General features: G+C 41.5%; 1 protein-coding gene and 1 non-coding gene across 2 annotated transcripts; one reads left to right on the top strand and one right to left on the bottom strand.

Moving 5' to 3' along the window:
- The first annotated feature begins 163 nt into the window (after positions 1–163).
- Positions 164–235, top strand: trnad-guc (transfer RNA aspartic acid (anticodon GUC)). The gene has a single exon. It is a non-coding gene; the product is annotated as a tRNA-Asp (tRNA).
- A 259-nt stretch (positions 236–494) lies between these two features.
- st6gal1 (ST6 beta-galactosamide alpha-2,6-sialyltranferase 1) lies at positions 495–8524 on the bottom strand. The gene is made up of 7 exons (XM_031839658.1): positions 7986–8524; positions 6836–7204; positions 6480–6744; positions 6256–6353; positions 5539–5640; positions 5266–5440; positions 495–4894 (listed from the first exon to the last, which is right to left on the bottom strand). Exons 1-7 carry the CDS (start codon positions 8175–8177, stop codon positions 4623–4625), a joined length of 1473 nt encoding a protein of 490 aa, XP_031695518.1. The 5' UTR covers positions 8178–8524; the 3' UTR covers positions 495–4622.
- Between the last annotated feature and the right edge of the window lie 1185 nt (positions 8525–9709).

Raw genomic sequence — 9709 nt, 5'->3', positions numbered from 1 at the left:
ACACACACACACACACACACACACACACACACACACATACACACACACACACACACACACACACACACACACACACACACACACACTGCAATAGGATAAGATGTGACGGATAATGGAAACGTACAAAAATGTGTAGGACACGTGTATTAAAAACATGTATCCCTCCTCGTTAGTATAGTGGACAGTATCTCCGCCTGTCACGCGGAAGACCGGGGTTCGATTCCCCGACGGGGAGAATTTATTGTTTTTACTGTAGATGTGTTTATATTTGGGTACATTTGGACTTCCTGAAACATATGTATATACATATATATATATATACATATACATATATATATATATATACATATATATATACACACACACAAGTTTAGCACATTTTTATTTTTGTATTATTATTTGTTTTATGTATCTTAAATCTTGTGTAGTTGTATCTTCCATATTTACAATCTATATTCCGTACACTCTCCAAGGATGGTTTCCGGAGCCTTCTTGTTGTCGGATCTTTATTCACCAATGTCCTCAGTTTTTAAGTTTTAAATGACATATATTTCGATTGTGTGATTGTCACAACTTCCTGCTCACACACAGACAAAACACCTGGAACATAAAGTCAATAACCAAACAAGGTAACAGTTTACTTTTGTAATACAATGAGGAATCCTCAAAATACAACATTTAGCATAATAATAATCCAACAGAAGCTTTGACTGTTACAGCATCAGTTCTGGAATCTAATGCATGCAGGGTTAAAAATATTCCGTTCTGAAACCAGAGAGGGAGCATGACCTTTGTTCTAAAGTCTGGATGAATGTGAAATGTGGTGTTCAGGCAGTGGGGACATTAAATCACAGGTGATCCTTTTCAAAATAAAGCTTCCTGTCGTCACTGGTTAAACTGGCTAATCAGGTTTTAGAAAAGTACTTACACCAGAAAACAAGACTGAAAGAGTCTGCAGGCATGCTAGCTAAACGCTAACGTCACAACAGTGATGCTAACATGCAGATTTATTTAGCAGGTAGCATGATCGTTGTCATTTAGCCTGTTAGCATGCTAACTAGCAGTAAAAGTAAAGTACAGTTGAGGCTGATGGGAATCTCATCAATTCTGCAGGTATTTAGCCTCGAACCAAAGATAAATGTATTACAGTTCATCCCCTGAGGACCATGAATGTCTGCAGAAAATGTCATTGGACCAGCGAACTACTTTTGGCATTTACACTTAAGTTCTTGATGTTTCACAACTGAATAATTAGAAGGAAATCTGATGGTATTGCCCTAAAAAAACTGATAATTTCTTAACAATATGAAATGGTTTTAAAAGTCAGTTGTACGTTTTTAAGGAAATATGAAAACATATTTGTTCAATCAACCACATAAAACACAGTCAACAACTTAACAACCAAAACGCTCAGAAAGCAAACAAATGAAGGCAAAGTAGAGAAAAATCTGTTAGCTAACAATAAAAAACGTTAAAATGTTATACATGAAATTAGCGAGCAGGAGCTGAGACAAGAAGAGTAGAACTTCATAGAGAGAAAAATATTCTCATAGTTTTCTTCTGAAATGCAATGACATCAATTATTCAAGTGTTTATCTCCTGAATAAACAAAGTTCTAGTTGAAAACATGAAACTGAAATGATTATAAGAACAACAGCGGAGCCATTTCTTGCTTCAGACTGAAGTGAAACAGGAAACATCGGACATATTGACCCAAATATCTAAACATCTGAACAGCGCTGAGAGCCTACAGTCATGTTTGTGGCTCTTTGAGGCAAAAAAACAGCTGCTGGAAAAGGCTTCGTCTCAAAATCTGTCGTATATTTGTCCGTATATTTGGGCCAATATGGTCTATCTACAATCTGGATTAACACTACCTGGTCCCAGGTTTGTGGTCATTTGATCAAACATCTTTATTTAGGAGTAAAAAGTAAACTTATAAAGGTGTTAATGTATGTAAATTGATGCAAATACATTTAACGGATGTAGCAGTTGAAATCGTGGATATAAATGGTGTCAGAAACTGTTTGACATGGTAAAAAACAAATGGATTGTAACTTTAGGACCAATTTTAAACCCTTATTTCACAATCTATTTTAAACAAGCTATTTTATTTTTCTTCTTGTACCGATCCAATACCAGTGCTTAAAGACAAAGAAAGTTAAACACGTCATAATTACCTCTTAAATAACTATTTTATATGTGAAAACATCTTCAAAAAAACTGGATTTATTCAAGTACTAAACATTGGAAAACATCACGATAAAGTTATAATTTACCTTTTGTCCCAATACTCATTTGAACTGAATGGAGCTTGAACGCATTATAATGCTAACGGCTAACGTTAATGAGCTCTCATCCTGCTGATTTCAACACAGATTTGTTGTTCATAATGTCACATTATCAGGCAAAAAAAAATACAACCCGATCCAGCATTTTAGGCTGAATCTGAGGCGTTGTACAATTAATCATATTACCAAAACATTTTGACATGTGCTCAACCTGGGACTGTTAGGTAGTTGACAATCTGATATTTGAGACACATAACATCCGATCTGTAAGGAGCGTCACACAGGATCGTTGTCGTGGTTTGCATGCTAATGAGCTCGCTCACACGCGATGATGCTAACAACAATATGAAATGTTTTACATCACGTTTAGTAAAGAAATTATGGGGCTTATTATGGGATAACAGCAGACTCCGTGCCCTGCGGATCCTCTCTCTGTTGATCAGAGACGTAGAGTGTTTTCTCCTGTTGCCACACATGCGTTTGGTAATAATAGAGTAGAAGAAGTCATAAAACCCTCGAGGCCGATCTTAACTGTGATACTGAAAAATACAAGTGTGAGCAGACTGGAGTTCTACTTCCTGAAAACGTTTTTTCAGAACAGAAAATATGAGGAGAAATGAGTTCATTTTTGTCATTAACGTATGACCATAGCACTCGTGTTCTCTGCAGGTAAACATGCTAGCTTACTAGCTTATAGCTGCTAGTTTATATGACTAGTCCTCATGAGATCTGAGCCTCTGAGCCAGAGGGGAAAAAACAAATCCAGTGGAAAGATTCAGTGGGAACCAATGGAAGCACAACTGGCATCAACATCGTTCCCAAACTATTTTTAGCCGTAAGAGGAATGTCTCATTGGCTATTAACAGATAATCTTAATATAGCATAAAGCCTGGGAGCCGCTAACAACACATGATAAAACAAAACAGGTATGATGTGTTTACTAGAAGGACACTTAAGTACTTCAGTAAAAAATACTTTGTGTATCCGCTACGTGACTCGGACCCACTCCAAAATGTAAACGGTTCTTCCTTTTCCCGTGCTGCACCCTTCCACCAAGTTTCATGAAAGTCGTGCAGCGTTTCTTTTTACATTTTGGAGAGAGCCAGGCTAGCTCTTTCCACCTGCTTCCAGTCGTTATGCTAAGCTAAGCTAATTCTCCCCCGTCTGGCTCCAGCTACAGATTTAGCATAGAGATGTGAAAGTGGTGTCATTCTTCTCTGGGTGACAATGTATGTAGTCATGAATGGCATGATATATATATAGTATCTAATAAAAAACAATACAAAAGAAGTACCCACATTCTTTTGATGTTCCACCAGACATAAATTCCAAGCTAGCAGCTACGTTAGCAGGTTTGTGAATATGGATTATTTTATAGAGATAAAACTCTAGTTCTGCTTCACATGGCTGAGTCACAGAATCACATTGAAGACTGTCCTCCTGAGTGTTATTGCATTAATATATACACGATATAAGAATTATAAAAAAAGACTATTAGGAACAGCTCGTTACAGGTTTGACAACGTGGGTACAAAACTTTAGCTTGTCTGTTGTTTTTACTGGATTGTTGGATCACTGTATGGATAGAAGTCGTCCGCAGGTAGCATTTATCTTTAATAAATAGATTCAGCGAGGTGTGTGTGTGTGTGTGTCATGTAGAGACATTCATCAGCAGGTTTCTTAAAGGTGCAGTCCGTCATTCTTTAGTGAAACCCTCTGGTTCTCTTGTGTTCTCCAGAGTCGGATGAGATCTAGAACAGAGTCTGTGTGTCGTAGGTTAGCGATATAGAACAAAGCTGTCTGGATTCACATGTTTACACATATTTAAGAGCTCCACAATAAGGAAAATATAGAAATTAAGCTATTCCATACATTTATTTTAAGAGTCGACAGTGTGCAGGAGCAGATTTATGTCTAAAACGTGATAGTACGCGATGAAAAATCTTAATTAATTTTTTCTTAAAAGTAAACCTTCAAAAACAGCGTTATGGTCCTTTTTTAAGGGTTGTTTTCAGTGATGAACAGGGATTATCTGTGAACAGCAGGCACATATATCAGTTGATTGGACTCCTGTGTGTGTGTGTGCGTGTGTGTGTGTGCGTGTGTGTGTGTGTGTGTGTGTGTGTGTTTACAGCCTATAGTAACAACATGTAATATTTATAGTGAGTGGCACAGCGTTCCTGTTGTTTCGGCAGTGTGAATAAAGTGTTCATGCATCTGTTCTCTTGTTTACATGTCTTCATGCAGGGTTCTGCTTTGTGTGTCTGTTAGTGTGTGTGCGTGTGTATGTGTGTGTGTGTGTATAAACTACACTGCTTCCGTGTTTCCCAGTCAGTGGTTGGTTGAACCTCCAGCAGCCTGGGTGCAGTTCAGCTTTCCGAACCCAGGCAGCGTGACGCGTCCGTGGGTGTAGATGTCGCGGTCGGGCCCCTGGTTCATCCGTTTGACCAGGTTCTTCTCGTACAGCAGCGGGTGGTAGGCGCCGAGCGTGCAGGCGGCGTCGTAGAAGCGCTGGTAGTAATGGCAGAGCTCCGTCTTCCTCCGGGACGGCAGGAACTCGTAGACGTGCACCACCTCGCACATTGACATCATCAGGACGGTTCCTGGGCGGGACACGAGGGAGAGGGGAGCGGGTTTATAATGTTAATACAAACCGTCCTTCAACGTGTTTTCTTTTATAGTCCTCCACTGCGTATTTACCGTCCTTTAACGTGTTTCTTTACTGTCCTTTAACGTGTTTCTTTACTGTCCTTTGATGTGTTTCTTTACTGTCCTTTGACGTGTATCTTTACTGTCCTTTGACGTGTATCTTTACTGTCCTTTGACGTGTTTCTTTACTGTCCTTTGACGTGTATCTTTACTGTCCTTTGACGTGTTTCTTTACTCTCCTTTGACGTGTCTCTTTACTGTCCTCTGATGTGTATCTTTACTGTCCTCTCATGTGTTTCAATGACAGTGTTGACGTTGTACATACCCAGCAGGCCAGAGGAGGGCGGGTTCTTCTGGATGGGCTCAGCCATGTTGTCCTGTATTCGTTGCCAGACCTGCCACTCAAAGCGGGGGTGCAGGATGTAGAAAGGCTGCATAGGATGAAGCCTCCTGTACCTCTGGTACTGGGTGAAGATGGGGTAGTCGGTCCTGTTGTACCACTGCAGAGGGGGGACACATACTGCTAAATTAGTCAAAAAAGGTCGTTCAGTAACAGCGATAAAAGGTTCAAACTTTCTAACTCGTGTGTAAACGTCACCTGAGTGAGGTCAGCGGAAAAGGGGGCGGGGTCCCAGGCCACCAGCGCACCTGAGCTGTACAGAGAGCTGGACAGGAAACGATGGTCATCAGACGCCATCACCTGTAAGACGAGGAAACAAATAGTTTAAAAACAAAATACATTACATCCACATCTGTAGCACGCACTTGACTCATATCTCATTACATAAATTAAGCTTAATAAATCCTCTTTTGTTTTATTAAGAAGCCTTAGGAACACAAATCATGACAAGTTATTCTTTAATAGAAGTCGTAACACCTGCAGAATTTGCCTAAAATTATTATTATTTATAACTAATTGCTATGACTTGTAGAGAGGTCTGTTATATAAGTTTACACAGAGAGAAGCTTCTGGAGTTTTCAACCCCGGAACTGTTGTTTTTGTTTGCTTGTGATAGTTGAGAGTGAAAAGAAAACATGGCGAGAGAATTCACAATTTTCTGACATATTATAGATGTATAACAATTCAATAAATCGTGAGTAGAACAATGTAAGACATATTATCATATTATAACTGTTATCATATGTGTGCTAAGCTAACCTCAATCCAAAATACAACATTCATGCAAACTTTGAAAAACAAACCAGGATCTCCTCAAACTAAGGGATAGAAATCATCATTTAGTTTTATTGTGTTTTGGTGGAAAACAAAGTCCGAGCGCTGTGCTGTGAGATAAAAACACATCTTTGTGTTCACCTGTGAGTTGATGAGGCGGATCGTGGTTTTAGAACCGACATCCTTCTCGTAGCCGGTGGTCGGCGCGGCGTTGAAGCGCAGCACTGCGTCGTGAGAGTCTGTAATTTAACAACGGTAATAACATGTAGAGTAGAAACGGGGCATGTTGTTAAAGTGATGTTCAGGTTTAGTTTAAAGGATTTCTTGAGTTCTTTAACATGATAATGACGGAAAAAACATCACACCTATCTCTTTGCCGAGTCCGGAGTAGCGGAGCGACCCTGCGGACGACACAACGGCGCAGCTCCTGTACGGCCCGAGGTCAGAGGTCAGCGGCTTCGTTGGCAGCTGTGAGGCCCAGGGCAGCGAGGAGAAGGGCTCGAGGTCGGGGGTCAAGGTAGCGACCTCGATGTTGTCCTTCAGTTGGCAGAGGAGCTTCGGGCCGCTCAGCTTGGGTCTGCTGGACACACCGCCAGGACCGGAGAACTCCACCCCGTACTTATTCATCGACTGACGGGAACAACCAGAGACGCAGAAGACAATCAGGGAGAAAATAAAAGTATAAGACAGTAAAGTTATAATATTTAGAATTCAGTCTCACCTGATAGTTCTGCACCACCTTCCTCAGTCTGCTTCCCAGCATGCTGCTGGACATCTCGTCGTCCCACACCTCTCCCAAAATCCCGTGAGGCCCGAAGAACTCGGCCTCCCCGACTCTGCCGCTCATCTCGCCCCTCCGCCGGCCTCCGAACAGGGTCTCCAACGCGCGCGTGAAGGGGCGCGGCAGCAGTCGGGCGAAGAACCCGGGGTGGTCTCGGTCTCTGGGCTTCCTCTTCGTCATCGAGTCCCCGGCTTCATGGGTGTGGTTCGGAGAGGAGAGGACGGGGATCGGACGGCGAGGGTCACCTGGGACGACCCCCGGGAGCTTCTGGGGGTCCACGTACATCGGCTTAGCTCCGCCTCTCAGCACCTGGGTGAGTCAAAACATGTTTACAGATAAACGAGGAAAATGACAAAATCTGGGTAATCGGTATTAACGACTGTTACGCTGCGACAAGAGTGTGAATGAAGCGTTATGTTTGTTACAGTTTTAATCATTTAGCGGCTGGCTAATTCACGAGCTAGCTCGCTGATTCCACCATGCTTTAATGCTACACTTTCAGAATATAAGAAGCACTGCATGAACTACTGGGCTTGGTCTACGTTACTTCACCATGTAGGCGGACTCTTAACTGTTCATGATAGCCGTTAGCATTTCAAACAGCTTATTGCTAATAGCTATCATGCTGACTGTTATGATTATGGTTAAGTAAGAGTGCTGTAAAGGGATTGTTACGGTGACAAAATACAGTCATAACTTTTATAAACATTTGTGAATTTGAGTTTACTTGCAAGACTTTGATATGCTGTATGCTAGCTAATTGCTAGTCGGGTAATTGCAATAGCCGGGTTTCAACTAGTAGAGGTCGGTCACTATGCATATTAACAACACTGTCAAATAAATCAAATACTTTGCACTAAAATGTCAAGATTAGGACCTGAATCCATCGGAAACACTACTAAATACACGTTGGTTTTCAGCTGAAATAAGTGGTTTGCGGGTTTAGTTGTTTTACAACATCTTTCAACCTACAGCGGTCTGAAACGTCATCGTCATCTTTAAACGTTGAGTCGTCCTTCTGTCAGTAATAAGCCTCATGTCCTACTCTGCTTTAACTGTCAGTGTGATTCTGGGATGGCGGTCGACAGACCTTGACGACGGAGTGCGTGCGAGGCTGAGCCCGGGTTCGCGCCCGGACCCCGAAGATGGCGTCGGTGACGGGCACGCTGTTCTCGGCACAGATGGCGTAGAGCAGAGCCATGGAGATGCAGAAGAAGGCCATGCACAGGACGCCGCGGCGAGCCCGACGCCTCAGGCGCCACAGCAGGCTGACTCGGTCCATCGCCGCCCCGGGGATCTGCAGACATTCACACGTCAGTCTGCGGTAAGTCTTTCCAAACTTCTGAAAGACATCCAACACATGAAGTCACCTCGGCAACAGTTACAACAACACAAGCAAAGCTGTCGGATAAAAAGAAAACTGAGAACTGACAGGTCATTTGTTCTTATTAATTCAATTCACATCCACAGGCTGTTTATATATATATATATAATAATATAGTTTGTGTTTCTCTATATTATAAATAGATGTGAGTGAGAAAATACTCCTTTTAATATAATATGAGCTACTTCCTTCAAACACAAGGTGAGTCTTTGCCTTTAAATACTGAAAGAGAGAGAAACAACAAAGAAGAACAAGGACGCGCCATCACTGCCTCGGGGGATGCGTGACATCAGGGGTAAATCAGGGGGAAGGAGGAAGAGGAGGAGGAGGAAGATGTCTTTATTCATTAGAGGAGGGACCAGAGAGGCCTGAGGACAATGAGGGTAATAATGGAAGTCCATTACTGGAGTCAGTGGTTTCCTTTTTAGCCCACAGACGTCACATTTAATGGAAGTAATTGAGTCTGGTGAACTGTGTGGCTTCATCTGGTGAGATGACAATTAATGACCACTTAATAATAATAATATTATTAATGTGAAAGAGGAAATCATGGGTCAAAGGTCACGAGATAATTCAAATCAAGAGGGTTCATCCTCTGAAGAGCAGGAACGAGATCATGCCAACATGTTAATCAGATCTTTTTATATCTCTTGTGTAGACGTGGACATTTTGTCCTGATTGTAAGGTTAACAAAATGCCGCATTCACTCCTAGGTGACGTTATTTTGAGTGTTGATGGAGCTGCTACAGAGTTAGCTTAGCTTAGCACCGATCAATCCAGACTCCATTCAGAAAACAAGCGTTTTAAAAGTTGTTTGTTTGTCATCATGCTGAGAGAACTAACAAAACATGAATTCAGACTTTTTACAAATCTGCATCATTACGTAGTTATTTCGGCTGATATAACTGCAGAAGCTGTCTGAGAATCCTCACGTTTTTAAGTCTTCTTCAGTATCAAAGACATCCAGTGACAGTTTACTGCCAACAGGAGCAACTAAGAGTTTATTCTGCATACCAAAATGTAAACAAATATATTGGGTTAAAAAAACGAGCCCACAGCGGACCTCGACCCCAGATTATAGTAACTGTAGTTCCAAAAGTATGAGCATGATTATCCAACAGTAAAAGTAGGATGAGGAATAATAATAACTAAAATATCAACAGCTAACCGCTGTTATTAGCCTAGTGCTGAAGAGTAATGACTAAGCCAGGATAAATCCCTGCAGGGAGGAAGGTGTTCTAACATGACTCAGCGTTTACAGCAGCAGGTCAAAGACAAAGTTCTTCATTTTACTTAAAATAGTTATTTATGACAAACGGCTGTTTGTGTGTTTGTTTTTTCTTACTGACCCGTCATAAAATGGATGAATCTGAACCAGGATTTGATTAAATGTGACCAGAACCCTGCATCTAGCAGGACACACACACACA

The sequence above is a fragment of the Anarrhichthys ocellatus genome, unplaced genomic scaffold, assembly GCF_004355925.1.
Source record: "Anarrhichthys ocellatus isolate YVR2014 unplaced genomic scaffold, GSC_Weel_1.0 scaffold1823, whole genome shotgun sequence".
NCBI lineage: Eukaryota > Metazoa > Chordata > Actinopteri > Perciformes > Anarhichadidae > Anarrhichthys > Anarrhichthys ocellatus.
The sequence above is the reverse complement of the archived record's forward strand: the minus strand, read 5'-3'. Positions and strand labels throughout refer to the sequence as shown.

Coding starts and splice junctions, on each gene's coding strand:
- st6gal1 (XM_031839658.1), bottom strand. CDS start 8,177: ATGGACCGAGTCAGCCTGCTGTGGCGCCTGAGGCGTCGGGCTCGCCGC. Junction 5,641..6,255: donor TCCGCCTCATCAACTCACAG/GTGAACACAAAG, acceptor CTCGTCTTACAG/GTGATGGCGTCTGATGACCA. Junction 5,441..5,538: donor TTTCCGCTGACCTCACTCAG/GTGACGTTTACA, acceptor CCCCCTCTGCAG/TGGTACAACAGGACCGACTA.